This window comes from Mustela erminea, chromosome 14 (assembly GCF_009829155.1).
Source record: "Mustela erminea isolate mMusErm1 chromosome 14, mMusErm1.Pri, whole genome shotgun sequence".
Lineage (NCBI taxonomy): Eukaryota > Metazoa > Chordata > Mammalia > Carnivora > Mustelidae > Mustela > Mustela erminea.
Genome location: NC_045627.1, coordinates 87296115 through 87312470, shown reverse-complemented (window position 1 = coordinate 87312470; position 16356 = coordinate 87296115). Strand labels below are relative to the sequence as shown.

The 16356-nt window shown below is 51.6% G+C and overlaps 1 protein-coding gene across 2 annotated transcripts in view; it reads right to left on the bottom strand.

Annotated features, from left to right (window-relative positions):
* Nucleotides 1-1947: 1947 nt before the first annotated feature.
* Nucleotides 1948-16356, bottom strand: part of DOCK1 (dedicator of cytokinesis 1) — a 491527-nt gene continuing 477118 nt past the window's right edge. For both annotated transcript variants that reach the window (XM_032314015.1, XM_032314016.1), the window contains exons 48-52: nt 13846-13991; nt 11059-11257; nt 8809-8962; nt 6066-6226; nt 1948-3081 (exon numbers count right to left, since the gene is read on the bottom strand). In XM_032314015.1, the coding sequence (XP_032169906.1) occupies nt 2986-3081; nt 6066-6226; nt 8809-8962; nt 11059-11257; nt 13846-13991 (756 nt within the window). In that variant the 3' untranslated portion in view covers nt 1948-2985. The remainder of the gene's footprint in view (nt 3082-6065; nt 6227-8808; nt 8963-11058; nt 11258-13845; nt 13992-16356) is intronic.

The following is a 16356-nucleotide window of genomic DNA, read 5'->3' as shown; positions in this document are numbered from 1 at the left end:
GTTTCTCTGTACTGGTGGAAGACAAAAGCCTCATTTGGCTTTATTCGGGTGCAAAGGGTTATTGACCCATCAGGTTCCCTGTTGGGTTTTTTGGAGGCATCACCAACTAAACATTAGATGTTTAATTCAGAGGGGGCAGATTAAAAAAAAAAATAACAAAATGTAAAGTCCTAAAAAAGACCTTAAAAAGTACGCAAAATGCTAAAAAGTAATCAGAGATAGAAGGAAAACATGAGACCTAAAATCCATGACGTCAGCCAAAACTTCGGGGACGTGGACCAGAGCGCCCGACCGCGCAGAAGAATCGGAGTGAAAAAACCTGTGAGACGTGAAACAATCAGATCTTTGGCAGAAAGAATGCTCTTAACATTGATTAAAAACGAATTTCTTTAAATACTAGCGAGCACTCTTCAAGCACCAAGGGTGGCTTTTAAAAAGGAAAAAGACTTGTATACTTGTAAAATACAGCTCATGCGCTATCTTCTTTTAATAAAGATTTGAGAAAAATATGTATTAAACTGGGTAGTTAAAAATAAAATAAAGTTAAGTAAGGTGAAATCAAGATGGATTTGTAATAGACTAGAGAGCATTTTGGAAGGCAGGCGAGTAAAACCAAAATGTAGCTCGATGCGTGAGAGCTAAATTTGGCTTTGAGCTTCCTGGCACCCAAAGCGAAAATAGAACCTAAGATCCCCAACATTCCTGTGTTAGAGCATGCATTCTCAATGAGGCCATATTCCTCTAAGGGGGTGGAAATCAGTGCTTAAGGGACCAAAAAACTTGGTTGGCTCATGTAAAAAGCAGAGATACACATAAAGCACATAAGTACACACATAGCACATCTGTATGGTCAAAATTTCTTAATGGGGAAATGATTAGGAAGAAAATGTCTAAAAATGCTCCTTGGAAGTTAATGAGGAAAGAAAGGTTGAAAAGCATCATCCAGGAAGACTTTCAGGAGGAGGCCGCATGGGGAGACAACTGGAACCAGAGACCATTCTCAAAGAAAAATAACCATTTTTTTTGGTAGGGCCAGGAACTACTTTTACAATTTGGGGCAACAGCTTCTGCAGTGTGCGATGCTGGCTACTGCACAAGGACCCACCGCCGGGGCCGGACTCTCTCCTCCTCTCGTCTCCCAGGTCAGGACGCCTAATGCACTTCTTTTAGGATCTCCGATGGTGTGTGGTTTCCAGTACACTCAAGGGAGGAGGAATATTTATCTCAGTTGAAGAGTAAGAATTCACAAAGGAAAAAATTCTATATTCACTTGAGTCTCACACTTCCTCGGGGTGGATGGGGTATTTACAGCAAAGACGAATAAACTGGGTTGGGCGAGGGAGAGATCGAGTAGGAGAGAAGAATCCCGAGTCTCCTGGGTTCTGCGGCAGGTTCCCTGGAGGTCTGGTTAACGGGGCCGTGGAGCGCATTCTTGTGGTGGCAACAGGGACACATCTGGAAGGCACAGGCAAGTGAGCTTTACATGGAAAAGAGCAGCCCGTCGCCGTCTTTGTTTCTCACCACTGAAGATCCAGAGAGCTCTGCAGGCTGATGCCGAATGGCGCATCGCATCAAACAGAACCCGCGCTCAGGTCAGCCGCTGAGAGGCTCTCAGGGGCAGAAATGAGGCGCAGCCGGAGCCGCGTCGGGCTCAGGGGGGAGCGTCAGCAAGCTGGGCTCCGCTCCGCTCCCTCTGTAGGGACACACAGACACAGGAGGGACAGACTGGGGTGCTGTTGATCAGGGTGGGGCCACAAGTGAGAGATAGCAGAGGCAGTTAAGAAACATGCACACATCTGTAAAGGTGAGCTCTTTAAATCACAAATCTAATGTAAATTAAATTAAATTTAAATCACAAAGCTCTTTAAGAAAGAAAAACACAACAATGGCATTTGGAGATACACTGTATCACACCAAGGGATAAAAACATAGTGTTCAGACACTGCGTCTTTTTAACTGGCTTTTTATTTTTTGTTGTCAATGAATAACTTCTGAGCCTACTAGGAGAGTAGCATGATTCTAGTGGATAAAAAAATATAGATGACAGAATAAAAATATTAGGTCATACAAAGTTAGTTGTTTTGCTTTTTTTAAATCATCGTCCACCAACACTGTCAGGACTTCAGCGCTTAGGGGGAAAAAAATCAACAAAACTTAATTTGTGTTTTTTTACACTTCCAGCAGTTAAAAATTAAGAACACATACGGAGAATCATGTGTGGAAGCCTATCACAATAGCCGGAACTAAGAACCACCATATATACAAACTTCTGTACAGACTGAGGACAGGAAGAACTCATCAATTAAAGCCATCTGTGTGCTATGGACCTTTTCTTTTTAAAAAGAAAGAAAATGGACTTCCTATACTTGTATTCCCTCTTCCTCTTGATCCGGTATTTCTTCTGGTGTTTCCACTCCATAAATTAGTAACTGTTCAGTAGCTGAGAAATAATCCTATTTTAAATTATACCAAAGGAAATCAGGAAACTGTCGCCCTCCTCCGAAGGGCTGACCTTAAACGCCCCATACAGGTTGAAGATACACTTGACCACAAAATCCCACCCGCAGGACCACGGCTGAGTCAACACCCTCCGGGGACCAGCCTGGGGGCGGCCCTGGGAGAAATGAGCACTCACTCACTACATGGTCTCACAGGGGACCGCCTCGCCCCTCGTACTGCGCCAAACCCGGGTCAACCGTGTTCCCTGCTCGTGTCACGTGGCACAGACAGAGGGCTTCCGGGCAAGACTCGGGCTCTCTCCAGACACACACGGTCAGAAGCCGCCAGTTTCGATAAGCGCAACAGGACGGTCCGGACCTACATCCACGCCGCTCCCCGATGCAGAAGGCCGCTCACGCCACAGCGGGAAAGAGGCTCCTCTGCAGGACAAGCGACCCCACCACGTGTCCGACACCACGGGCCCCATGAGGTAAAGAGCAGACACGGGAGAAGACGCGGAGGGAGAGGAGGGAGCGCCCGAGGCCTTCACTGCACGATGCCCGAGTCCACCGACGTCTGCTTGCGCGTCGTCTTTGGCGGGGGCGGCGGCGGGGTTTTGCTGGGCAGCGGAGGGGGCAGGTGCTGGAAGACAGACAGAAGGCAGGGGCGGCGTTAGTGAGGCGCTCTGGGTGGGACCCAGCGGCGGAGTCAGGGCGGCCACGGAAAGTTACTCCGCACCCTCGGGGGGCTGAGGGGACGGCCCTCTCCGTGGGCCCTGCGGCTGGACAGCTGGTGGGGACAGGCCTTCCTGGCATCTCCAATCAGCTGCTTTTTGCAAAGCGCATCAGCCGTCTGTCTGCATGGACCTGAGAAGGGACACCGCTGCTCTTTGCCTGGCGGCTTTTATTCCAGGGTCTTTCAGTCCCCGGGGCCCCTGGAAACGGACTGGTTTCAGAACTGGGCAGTTTAAATGGTGAAGAGCCAGGGGATCCCAGGGTCAGAGCTGACCCAGCCAAGTGCCCTTTGATGAGGATCCATGGGCCTTGGCTCGTGTCCCCCGACGATGTTCCTCAACTGTACAGGGAAAAGCGGTCTCGGGACAGGCTCTCCGGGGGTGGGTGAGAAGCCCTCCCTTTGCTCTTGGAACTGGAAAAGCTTCCCGAGAGAGTGTCAGCTGGGCACCTGTGGCCACTAGCCAAGAGACCCCTTTAAAGGCAGTTTTCCATCCAGTCTCTTCCCAAACTGCAAACTGGGGGGAAGAGCAGCGTAGGGGGTGGCTGAACTATTCAAGGGGGAAACACACCCTCCACAGAGTGCACACAGCTGGGGCTCCCTGGAACTATTTACCAAAAAAAGGTAGCTCAGTCAGTTAGGGATCTGACTCTTGATTTCAGCTCAGATCATGAACTCAGGGTGGTGAGATCGAGCCCCGCGTCAGGCTCTGTGCTCCGTGGGGAGTCTGCCTGGGATTCTCCCTCTCCCTCTGCACCCCCCCAACTCTCTGTCTCTCTGGAAAAGAAAAAAGAAAAGGCAGTGGCTGTGCTTGGTCCACGGGCCACCGTTTGCCCTTGGAGTCCTGCAAAGGATTCGACAGTTGCCAAGGTGATGGGGAGACCTCCTGCTTCATGGACCTGTCCGGGCGTCAGTGACTGAGGGCAGCCGGCCGCACCCTCCCAACAGTCAGACTCCTGCCCCGTGGGAGATGCTCTGTAAATACACGTGGGCCGAACACGTAAGCGAATGAGTCAACGTGGGGAGAAAATGAAGCCTCGAATGAGCGGACGGAAGAAAATATGACAGATGGGACACAGGCAGAGTTATCGGAGATCGCAGAACACCATCACCTAAGCGAGGGGGGTCTCGTGGCAGCGTCTCTCGGCGGAGGCTCATGTGTAATGCAACGTGAGGGACGAAGTCTCAAGGACAGAACGGCGACACCGCAGTTTCTCTGCTAGTGACCGAATTTCCTCCCAATTCCCAGACAGGGCACTACTGAGATGACCCCATGCCTAACACACAGAAGAGAGTAAATAGAGACATGCACAGCTGAGGCACGGACATTGAGACGTGATAAAAAATGAAGTAGCAAACAGACTCTTGAGTTTTCTCAAGGTCGGTCAGAACGGTTAAAAACAGAAGCAAACACCTATTTCGAGATGTGATGAAATGGTCGCTTCTGTACGCGTGCCAGCCACCACGGGGGGTCGGAGTGAGTCGGGTGAACCCAGCCAGACGCGGGCACAATGCTGGAGATGCCCCTGTGCCAGGCAGGAGGACAGCGGATTTATTGCAATGAAGCAAAGTGACAGGTCAGATTATTGCTTGTAAGAGTCACTGGGAAAGAAATGACAGCTTCAAGTGGCGACAACCAGAGACAGGGTTGGCCACAAGCCCGAGGCCGATCAATGACAGCGACAGGAGGTATCAATCATCCTCCGAAGGCAGATGAGCGATCGTCCCCTACAACAGCCCGCAAGGCCTGCTCAGAGGGGGACGCCCTGGAGACACCACCGCCCCCCAGCGGATTAAGACCCACGAATCCACAGGCGTGTCACTGGAACTCACTCTCGTGCTGCAGGGGAATCAAGACACACACAGCAACGAGACTTGGGTAATTAATCTAATTGAAATCACAACCATTTCTAAGGGGAGCCAAGGCTCGCACATATTCCTTCCTGACCCAGCAGCACGTGGCATCAGTCCCTTCGAATGATGGAGAGAAGGCACTGGAGATGAGAACACGTTGCCCCTGCACTGATCTGTAACAAAATAGATCGGGTCATATTTCCAAGTTCAGAATTTTCAGTTCAGTGGTGTAGAGAGACCCAGGAGACAGTCCTGCTTTTCCAATTAAATAAAGGTATGAAAACAAAGGTGTGATCGGTTAACTAAGCTGTTAGGAAAACAACACCCCAAACAATCAATGTTCTCACTCGACTCCCTGGGCCTCTCTCCTTCTAACTTAGAGTTAAAAGTCAGCGGGAAAGGTCAGACTCCTGTTTTCTGTGGTTGATGGAACCATCGCAGCCTCCTGCAGAGCCATCAGGGAGGAACGTGGCCCCATCTCCAGGGCCAGTTCCCCATCATGGCATCTCTGGGGACAGAGGGCTGATCTGAAAGGTCTCAGAAGGTCAGCATCCCTTCAGCATCCAAGAAGAAGCCCCCTGCTGGTGTGTGTCTTTATATAAGAGGAAGAATGAAATACATGTACCGTAAGAAAACCCCCGCTCTCTCCTGCCCCACTCACAGGAGCAGATAATAAACTTGCAGAACACCCCATGAAAAGTACCCATAGGAAGAAAGAAAGAAAGAGTCCATAGGATTTATATTGGTTTTTAGGGGGGAAAGCGCGCACGCTGACCTCGGCCTATGGCCTCCTAAGAACAAAAACCCTTGAGAACCAGGAGAGGAACGGGCTGGATCTCTAAGGAGTGTTTCCAGAGCGGGTTGGGTGCCACAGAGCCAAGATCCCGTAGACAGAGATCTTCTCACTTTGACCTCTTTTGTCAAAATCAAACGTGGGCCGGCCCAACGCAAGCACGCTAACATCGGGAAGGAGGGATTCCTATTGGGTGGAGGAGGGAACGGTTTTAAAAACCCACATTTCGGGCTCCCGGCTGACTTACCCTCTGGTGAGGAGGAGGGGGTGGGGGTGTGGGTGAGCCGATCAAATCCTGGTTTTCCACCAAGTTCCCATAATCTGCCATGCTGCCTTTGAGAGGAAGGGGCGGTGGGACCTCGGCCGTGTCCATCCCGGTCATGCTGCTCACGCCGTTCAACTCCAAACCTGGAAAACCGGACAGATTTAGAATCAAACTGGGCCACTAGGCCCGAGTGCCCACACGGCTGCTTCACCTTCTCTCCAGGAGAGGCAGGGGAGGCTGATGGAGAAGGTGAGCTGGGAGGGGTAGAGCAGGGGAAGGGTTGGATCCTTTCCTAAAGGAATGTTCTAGAATGAGAATACTAAGCGCCGTGAAGACATGTAAAACCCGAGTTTAAAGGAGGCATCAATCCATTGTAAACACAGCCATGTCAAGCCAGGGCCCCTCCTGACCCCTCCTCAAGCCTCTGTGCCGTGGTGGCATCTAAACAGCAGGGGGTCACAAGGACTGTCTACACTGGCGGTTTCAGAGCCCGAACCAGTGTCCTGTGGCTGTTACTGGGAGGGCTGCAGGAAGGGAAAGCTAGCGACGCAGCAGCTGGCCAGTCATCCAGCCTTCAAGTCTCTCCCGACACGGAAACCCACAACGGTCTGGAAGACCGTTATAGCGGTCACGGGCACAGCGGCTATTACTTTTCCAGAAGCCGAGGGGGAAGTACAATTGATTTTTAAAGCCAACTGAAAAAACAGCCGGTTTCAAATGGAAGTAAAATCATTAAGATAGGATACTCTCAACCTTTGTGGAGACTTGGAAAAACAAATGTGTTTTTCTTTTATATTAGAGGTAAATGGACATTTTTACTGATGGGTCTCTTGAAGGTTTTCCCACCCACCCACTGGATGAAAAATCCTTCTTTAGGGGAAAGAATTTCCGGGGGAGCTGTGGGTTTCTGAGGGAGGCTCACCAGTGAAGCCAAGGCAGCGAGCCAGAACACATCCGATGGGACCGCCCTCACCACTTCTCGCTTGCGTATTTGTGAAACTTCACAGAACACACAGTTTGCCATTTTAGCCGTAATTCATTATATAAATTGGAGGCATTGATTACATTCAGTGTTGGGCAACCATTACCCATTTCTAAACTTTCTTATCACCCCGAATGCACACTGTCCCCAGAGAGCAACAACCCCCCAAGCCTGATACCTCTAATCTACCATCTCTACGAATTTGCCTGATTTAGATATTTCACATAAGTGGAATCCTAGCAAACTTGTCCTTTTGCTTCTGGTGTATTTCACTGAACGTAACGTGTTTGAGGCTCGCTCATGATGGAGGTCTGTTCCTTTTTATGCCTGAGTACTACTCCACCGTGTGGCTAACTGTCTTTGGATGCATGTCTCGTTTATTCATCCATTGGGTGAGGAACACTCGGGATGTTTCCACCTTCTGTTTCTGTGAAGAACGCAGCTGTGAACGTTCATATACAATGAGTCCTTGTTTTTAATTCTTTGGGGTATAGACTCGGAGTGGCTTTGCTGGGGCCTGTGGTGATCCTAGGTCTAATGTCAAGACACCGCCAACTGTTTCCCAGCTGCAGTGCAGCTTGTTTTTTAATTATTAAAGGAGATAATAAAATATTTTCAGAAGCAGCTTCTGGGGCAATAGTGTAAGGATATGAGGATAGAACACACAGAGCCTATCTGCTTCCCAGCGGCCGGGAAGCTGTCCCTCAGTTGGGCTTGTCCGCAGCCGCAGTGCCGGCCCCCACCTGACGGTCCCCAGAACGGCCACCGCTCCCTTCAGCAAGAAGAAAACCAGGTGCAAAGGACAACAGTCCCTGCCTTCCAGACCCTCTGCACAGGGCAGAGGAAGGAAGGCGGGTTCTCCCGAGGAGGAAGGTGGCCCGCACTCCCGCACACCTTCCCCTTGCCAAGACCTCTCCTCTCTGGCAGGCCTGGATTTAGCGGTGAAAAGCTGATTACCACTGGTAGTAGGTTGAACTGTGTCCCTCCAAAATTCATGTCCACCCAGAACCCCAGAATGTGACCTGATTTGAATATAGGCTCTTTGCAGATGAAATGAATTAAGGATCCCAAGAGGAAATCATCTTTGACTTATGGTGGGTCCTAAAGCCAAGGTCTGGTGTCCTTGTATGAAGAGCAGAGCACCAGGGACAGCAGGCCACACGAAGGGAGGCAGAGACTGGAAGCTGAGGAACGCTGAGGACTGTCAGAAGCTACCAACAGCAAGAAAGGCATGAAACAGGGTCTTTCTTTGAGCCTCTGGAAGCAACCCTATTATCTTGATTTCTGATTTCTGGCCCCCACAAGGGTGAGGGAATAAATCTCTGTCACTTTAACCAACAAGTATAGGGTAATAAGTCACGGCAACCCTAGAAATTGGGAGAAACTAGAAAAATTAGTTATGTGCTTAGCTCTTCAGAATAGCCTGGAAATGCTTTTCACTTTACGTTCTGCCTCAACGCAGGAATGCCCAAGACCCTCCTGCGGCTCGTACCCCATGATACAAAGAGGGAGGCCGTCCATGCGCCTCTCGGGCCCACAGGGAGGTTCTGAGAGCTCACTTCTCCGCCCCGGGAACTTGGGAAGACTGGTCTGCCGAAGCCCGAGGGGACTCCCTGGACCCAGGTGCCTGTGGAAACTCTATCTGTATGAAGGGGAGGAGGCGAGCCTAACTGGAAGCCTCTGGGCAAGGAGGGGGTCCCAGAGCAAAGTCGCGAATTCCAACGTGGAGAATGTTCCACTCACTCGACTGCAAACTGAAGCTGAGCTTGGCCCTTGGCGTGACCGGAGGGGGCACCGGCTGTGGGGACGGTGACGACGGGGAGACTGAGAAACGCCGTTCGCTTCCAGTGACGCTGGTCACCTGGCTCTTCGGTCTCTGGGGCCGCAGGGGGCTTATCTACGGTGGAGGAAGGAGCACAGTCAGGGTCTGCCATGGCTTGCTTTCCCCCCGCGACTCACGGGTTGAAGTCCTCACCCTCAGCAGCTGTGACTGTGACCTTACCTGGAAACAGGGCCTCTGCAGATGCGGCCATTAGGGTGGGCCCCTAACCCAACAGGACTAGTGTCCTTATGAAAAGGGGGAATTTGGACACAGACACATGCACTCAGGGAGAACGGCAGGTGAGTGTGAGGGCCGCGATCACGGCGAGGCCTCCATGAGCCAAGGTACACCGGATATTGCTGGGCCTGGGCGGGGCAGGGCGGCCTGGACAGGACGAATGTGCACGAGGACTGGTGACAGTCCTATCCCCCGAGGCACATTCTGATGACTCAGTACATCAAAGGATGCTTTCTTGGTGTGAAGCAAACTGCCCCGGAGCCCCCCGCCCCCTCCTCGGTGTCCCGCCGCAGGCTCTGAGTCTGAGCAGAAGGTCACGAGACTGGTGATGAGGCCAATCAAGCAGGAAACTTAGCCCAGCCCCCCGGAGTGACAGAGGTATAGCTTCGAGGGCCAGTGTGGGGCAGAAAGCCAAGGCCACCCTGGCAGGCCCAGGGAGCACTAGTGGGTGCTGGCTTTGCCCCTGGGAATAGGGCTGCAGCTTCCACTCCAGCAAACCTGCCTCCGATCTGCCCACCTGCTCTGTCCTGCGGCCCCTGGCTGGTCCCAGGCACGAGGAGGCTGGCCTAGGAAACTCCAGGTCCTACCCTCAGTGCTACAGACCTCGCTGACCCCTGTCCTCCAGAGGACAAGTCCCTCTGGAGAGAGATAGGTAGCTGGGCTGGACCAAGCACAGTGAGTCTGCCCCCAGCCAGAGGTCGGGCTTCCTGTCCCCGGGGCCACCATGGCTGTGGTTATTCTGAGTCATGAGAGGCTGACGGGGAACCAGGTTCAGTGCTCTGACCCTCGCCCGTTTCTATGCACTTGCCGAGGGCACGGTAGGCCTACTTTGGCTGAACTCACTCCATTTCTGCTAGTGTCCCTGCAAGCCAACAGGGCCAAAGCAGGGAGGGACAGACCCTGTGTGGAATGGCCAAGTGCCTGGCCTGACCTTTGACCCCTTTTCACACAATTTAACTATGACCAGCTCTCCCATGAGGCTCAACTTCCCTCAGGCCCTTGGTCTTAGCAGCTTAAAAGGCAGCTTAAATGAAGACACATGAAAGGGCATGTGGTGTGTCCAGACCCCGGTAAATATCCTGAGCTTCTGTTAACTCCCCCACCCAGTTCTGATGTTCTAGACTTGAGATCTCTATCCTGAGCTCAAGAGATGGCGACCTCGGCTAGTGTCAGCAAGGTCACCGGCACCCCAGCTTTCCAGACTAGTGGACAGAGAACACTGGGTGGTTCACCAGGAACCATCTGGCTCTCCGTCCGGCTGCTGGAGGCCCAGTGCCTGGGCATGAACACTGGCCTCTGGCCAGTCCCCTCCCCGTGCTCTGATGCCCTCGGCCACACTCACACAGCAGTCAGAGCTGTGTCTAAAGGCCTCAGAAGGGCATTTGCCTTCTTGAAGGCCATGTTGTGGCACCCGAATCGGCCTTCTGCCCTCAGACAGCCAAGCAGCATGTGCCTGCCGGTCTGACTGGCATGCAGTCTAGAGAGCCTAGACCCAGCGGAGCCCCTTTGGGATGGGGATGATTGCTAAGGCAGAACGTTCCAGAGAAGCTCAGCTCCTCTCTGAGCCTCTGGGGCCCCACAGCATTGTGTGATACAAGGGGAGGGTCGAGGGAGACCTCAGATTTGCAAAGTGACTGGTTGACAGAAAATTCAGTGAAATCCAACTGACAGCCTCATTGGCTAAATGTGGAGCAGAGGTAGGTCCCAGAAGCCACCGCGGAGTGGGGACAAATTACTGTCTCGGGGGCGCCTGGGTGGCTCGGTGGGTTAAAGCCTCTGCCTTCAGCTCAGATCTCAGGGTCCTGGGATCGAGCCCCGCATCGGGCTCTCTGCTCAGCAGGGAGCCTGCTTCCTCCTCTCTCTGCCTACCTCTCTGCCTGCTTGTGATCTCTCTCTGTCAAATAAATAAATAAAATCTTAAAAAAAAAAATTACCGTCTCAGAAAGAATCACGGCCTCAGACTGCTGCACGGCAACATCGGTGGGTTTAAATTCCTTATCGAACATCTCCTGATGTTTGCTGTTCCTTTTCTCCTTCTTCTTGTCCTTCTTCTCCTTCTCTGGGTCGTCCTTGTCCAGCTTGTCCTGGGACCTACAGTGCATTTTCTTTGGCAGGAGAGGCTCCAGAGCAAACCTAGAAGAAACGGTTCCTTCAACCACTCAGGACTTCGGAGGAGGAGAACAGTAGCTTCTCACCTGCGGAGGAATGTGAGCGCGTTCCCGCGCACGCGAAGCGCTGACTGGGAACGTGGCTACAGGAAAGGAATGATTTATAAAGAGAGGCCAAGGGGGAATTAAGATACATATTAACCAGCTGTAACAGAGAGACTGTGCAACCCGACAAGATCGAACTGGAAAGAAACAGAGACAAAGTGGAAAGAAGCAGAACATGTACAGGAGGACCGGGGAGATGTGAAGTCTGAGGAGCAGACAGGGCACGATGACATCAAGAGATGATCGCAGATGTCTGATGGGAGGAAGGCATTTGGGGTATGTTTCAAAAGGGGCGCCCTCGCTTACAGAGATTCATACTAAAATATCCCAACTGCAGTAAGAATAGGCAGATGCTAATGCAAAGAAATTTCTGGTATCTCGATTCTGACCAAGTTCCCACAGCCGGCTCAAGATTACAGGTACGTCAATTTGAAAGCCCTTTGGATGACTCGGGGAGAAGCTAGCAGATTCCTGCTCGCAGGTACATGAGAGGCCCTCAGTTTTTCAGCTGAGCACCAAGCTAGAAGACCTGGGGTTTGGCTCTGCCACCTACTGGGGAGTCTCGCCATGCCCTAAGCCCTGTGGGCTGGACATCCCCAGTCTCAAGACAAAGAAAAGACACCACTGCCCTTGGGCCTACTAATGCCAACTGGCTGGTCTAAAACCATGTTAATGGTTCTACTGAGTAGGCGGGCCTTGGACTAGCTTCTAGGGCATGTGTCAAAGCTGACCACGCACACACTTCCACATGCAACTGTGGTTTGCTATTTTAACACAAGACTGGGGCAGCCAGGGATGAGGGGAGGTCCATCCTATTTCTGTCCTAGTAAGCCACCAGGAGAGAGAAGAAATGACAGTCTGAGGTTGAAGTTACAGCCTCTGCTGCAGGAAGGAGTTAGGAGAGAGGGTCAACATGGATAATGGTATGAAAATATCTCAGAAACTTCATATATTTCCAGTTAAACAATAAACAAGGCACAGGAAGGAGGAGCAGAACATATAGGATATAGTCAATAAAAACAGAATAATCCTCAAGATTTTATTCTAGGTTTCGTATAACTTGAGACAATTAACATGGTGGGGGATAAGATCAGTGGACATCTTTCATCTCCGGGGGAATAGCTGTAAACATCCTGATGGGTGCGCAAAGAGCCAAGAGAAAGGCAGGTTACGTTTAAAATTTTTCACATTATGAGAAGCACCTGTGGACAGGATGAACCTTTATTCTGCATGTAACCTGTGCCATTTGGGACCGAAGTCTCATTTTCTCCACATTAATTACACAGCTAAGGGTGGTAACCCTAGAACGAACAAAAATCTGGAGTCTAATAAAGATGCCTTCCAGTTCAAGGTTAAACAACGCCTCCTGGGAGAAGGAGGCGCGCATTCAGTTCACACGTGTGATGCACCACACCTCTATCTACAAGCGCTAGATCCATTTCCACCGTCGCCCCTACGTTCCTGGAAATGTAAAAACCTTTTCATAACTAGCTTGGGGGTTTTCTTGGGGAAAAGTTGAATTAAATTTCTTTAGCAATCTTGCTCTAAGTGACAAGCACACATGATTTAAATACTTCTAAATTGAGAATTTCCATATGGATTTGGCTTTGTAAGTAGCAGACACTGATAAAAATTACTATTCAGAAAAAAAAAGTGGGTTTAGTTTTCAATCCTCCACTGGGCACACCGGTCATCGGCAAAAAAGGGCACATAGATTTGAGCTGTTCCTTGGGGCGCTCTGGAAGTGTGTGTCTGTGTGTGGCCAAGGCCGGGAGCCTGCAGGTTTGGTGAGGCAATGGACAGAAAACCAAATGGGGCTGTACACACACACCACTGTGCAAACTCACCAGTAAAATAATAAGCAGTTGTTCTCTGGGGTTTAAACGGCAGGACACATTTTTCCTTTTTATTTAATAAAAACAAACTTAACATGTTTGTTACTCAAAACCACAAAAAAATTATTGATGTTTTTTAACACTCAAAGTTAATACAAGAGACACAGTGGGAGCTCAACCAAAATTAACTAGTCTATTAGCTTCTTGTTTCGCTCTGAGGTCACTTTGTGCTGTTGGGTGCTCAGCAGCAAAACCGGGGTCTCCAGAGAAGTCTTGGAGATGGAAGGCAGCCTTGCCAGCCCTCAAGGCTGACAGTGTGAGACAGTTCTGCGCTGCTCTGATACCAGGGAAATGAGCAGGAGAGGAAAAGTACAGGTACACAGCCAGCAAGGAATGTAGACACTCCTTCTAGAACTTCCAGAACAGAACTAAATCAACACTCACTGCAGTGTTTTAAAATCTGATGGAAACCTTACCCAAAGAATATTTTCTCAAAAACTCACAAGACCCTGAAAGTCATCGTGGGCACGAGTTGCCAAGTCTTGGAGGGTTTTAGTTTCAAAGATGGTTTCGATTTTAAGAAAAATCCTCCGCTGTGATCAGACAAACCCACAGTCCCAGTGGCTGCTCACAGGACCCTCTATGCCCCCTCCCTGCTGCTGGGAGGACTCACCCATCAGAGCCCGGTCTGGAAGGGGTGCTGTCCGACGACAGGGAAGACACGGAGGCCACCGACAGAGGCCGGGATGAAGAAGGCATCGTGAAGGACCGGACCATGGACCGGGGACGGCTGCCTCTTCTGCCATCCAGACTTGAGGGCTGACAGTGAGAGAGAGAGTGAGTGAGAGAGAGAGAGAGAGGGAGGCTTGTTTGATGCTCTTTGCCAAAAGACTTCTGGCCCCTGTGGTCAGACCCTTGGGACCAAGTGGTCTTAGCAACCGAGCTTCTAGACCAAAACCGTCCACACCTGATGAGCAGTGCATACTCTCGTCCTGAGTGAAAGATGAAAATGACGATTATTTCAGGGTTTTCTGAAATCTTACCTGATATTGTGAAAAATATAGTAACCTCCCTATTTTTCTAAAATTTTAAGTGCACCTTTTTTTTAACCAACACTACAATCCATCAACCCGTCTGAGAGCTATCGTAGAATGTACTGACCAGAAAATGTACAGAGTCGCATCTGGAGGAAAGAAATCTGTGGAGTAGCATCTATATTAAAGAGACTGTTAGGACCCTTAGATGAACCCTGCGCCTCTCTGCACGTTGACAAACCACACAGATCACCGAGTCACGCGTCTGACTCTAGTACAAAGTAAGATACTCCTGCCGCTTATTTAAAGGCAGATTTGCTCCCCTGCCAGTACAGCGGGGCCGAGGAAGCCACGGCTGGACCCACTCAAGCTCCTCCTCCCAGCCAGGCCGTGAACTAGAGATGCATTCTGGAGAAAAATGGCCTCTGGATGGAATTTTCCATCCTCTCTTTGAAGTAGGATTTCTATCACCCAAACACGACTCACTGCGCTATAGCTCATGTCACTATTTAATTACCTGGAAAACGCTAGCGTCCCTGTGCCCCAAGGCCAGCTGCTGCAGAGGCTCCTTCCTTTGACCTGAGGAGGGAGGGCCCTTCCTCTCTGTGCAGCTTTGACCTCCCCACCGCCCTGCCCCACAGCTCCGAAGCCAGTTCCTCGGGCCGTCACTGGTAGAAGACGGGCTAAGGACCGCAGCTGGTGATACACTGAACACAACTTCCGCATCTGAAAAGTGGGCCCATTTCTTCAAGAGGTGTTTCGCATGTGAACTACAACTTGATCTGTTCGCTCTCTTGTTAGGAGTAGAAGGGTCACCACCACAAAAGAACAGTTTAAAGCAGGAGCTGGTAAACTCGTTCTGTGAATGGCCAGACGGGTTTTAGGCTCTCCGTCCCCCGACCCCGCTCATCCATCAGAGCAGCCAGAGACGACACAGAGACGAGTGAGCAGGGCTGCGTTCTGATAAACCTGAGCTACAAAAAGGGCAGCGGGCCCCGGTTTGCCAAGCCCCAGTTCAGAGCCACGTGTCGCTGGAGTCTGCCTGCACAGAGGGTAGGTCTTGGTTTTGGCACCAGGGATGGCGCCATCGCACCCCTTCAAGGCAACGTCCATTGTCACTAACTGGCCTTGTGAGGAAACCAGAAAGGAAATGAAGTATAACTTAGTCCAAATCAGGGACACGTTTCTTGTACAAAATCTAGCAACTCAAGGTCCACGGGAGGCTCTTCTCAGGCTGAGACACATGACGAGTCATGGAGAAGGCCTGGTTCTCGGACCCGTGGCTCCCCGCCACCACCCCTGCACCCCAGGACGGTCCGTGTCCCACCCCTCCCAACACAGTCAGGCCAGAGGCCTGCCTGCTGCTCTAGGCCCGCCTGACCACCGCATCCCCCGGGGCCCCGCCTGGCCACCGCTCTTTTCTGCATCTCGGTGCGATTTGACCCTCTTCATGGTTTGACTGAGACCCGCGGGCAGCCTCTGCCTCTCGAAGCCCACACTGTCCCCTACGATTTCCTCCACAGCAGCAGCATCTGAGGGCGGCTCACGGGGAGGGGGCGGAATCCGAGCAGCCGCCTGCCAACCCTGGGGGGCCGCCTTCCCGCCCCTCCCCTGCAACAGCCTTGGGTTTCATTTCCACGGAGCCCCCCTGGACTGGAGGCAGGGGTGGGGGGTGGCGGCAGGCGGGGAGCAGAAGGGCAGAAAGCCAGCGGGGTCAAGCTCAGGTGATTTCTGCGGCTGGGAGGATGCTGCCTCCACAGCCCATGGTCTATCCGCCACAGGGAGACTCGCATTCAAGGAAATGCAGCTGAGCGTACAGAGAAGAAACGTGACTGTCCGCCATCCTGGTGCCGTGAGCCCCGCTCCTGGCCTGATGGTTTCTGTCTTTCTGGTGAAATGCCGCTCCCAGCTATGTTAGGTGCGCAGGGCAGAGGAGAGAGCCAGCCATGGACCAGGAGGGGGCGACGGCCAGGAAGAACCACCTCAGTCCAGGAAGAGCCTTGAACATCCTCCCTCTGACCACAAAGGGCTGGTGATGTCTCTGGAGAAGCAAACTGCAATTCTGGCGGATCTATCCGTAGAACAAGGGGGGGGGGTGGCAGGAGCAGGGGTCTGGTCAAAAGGGACAGAAGCCGCTGTTGGGTCCCACA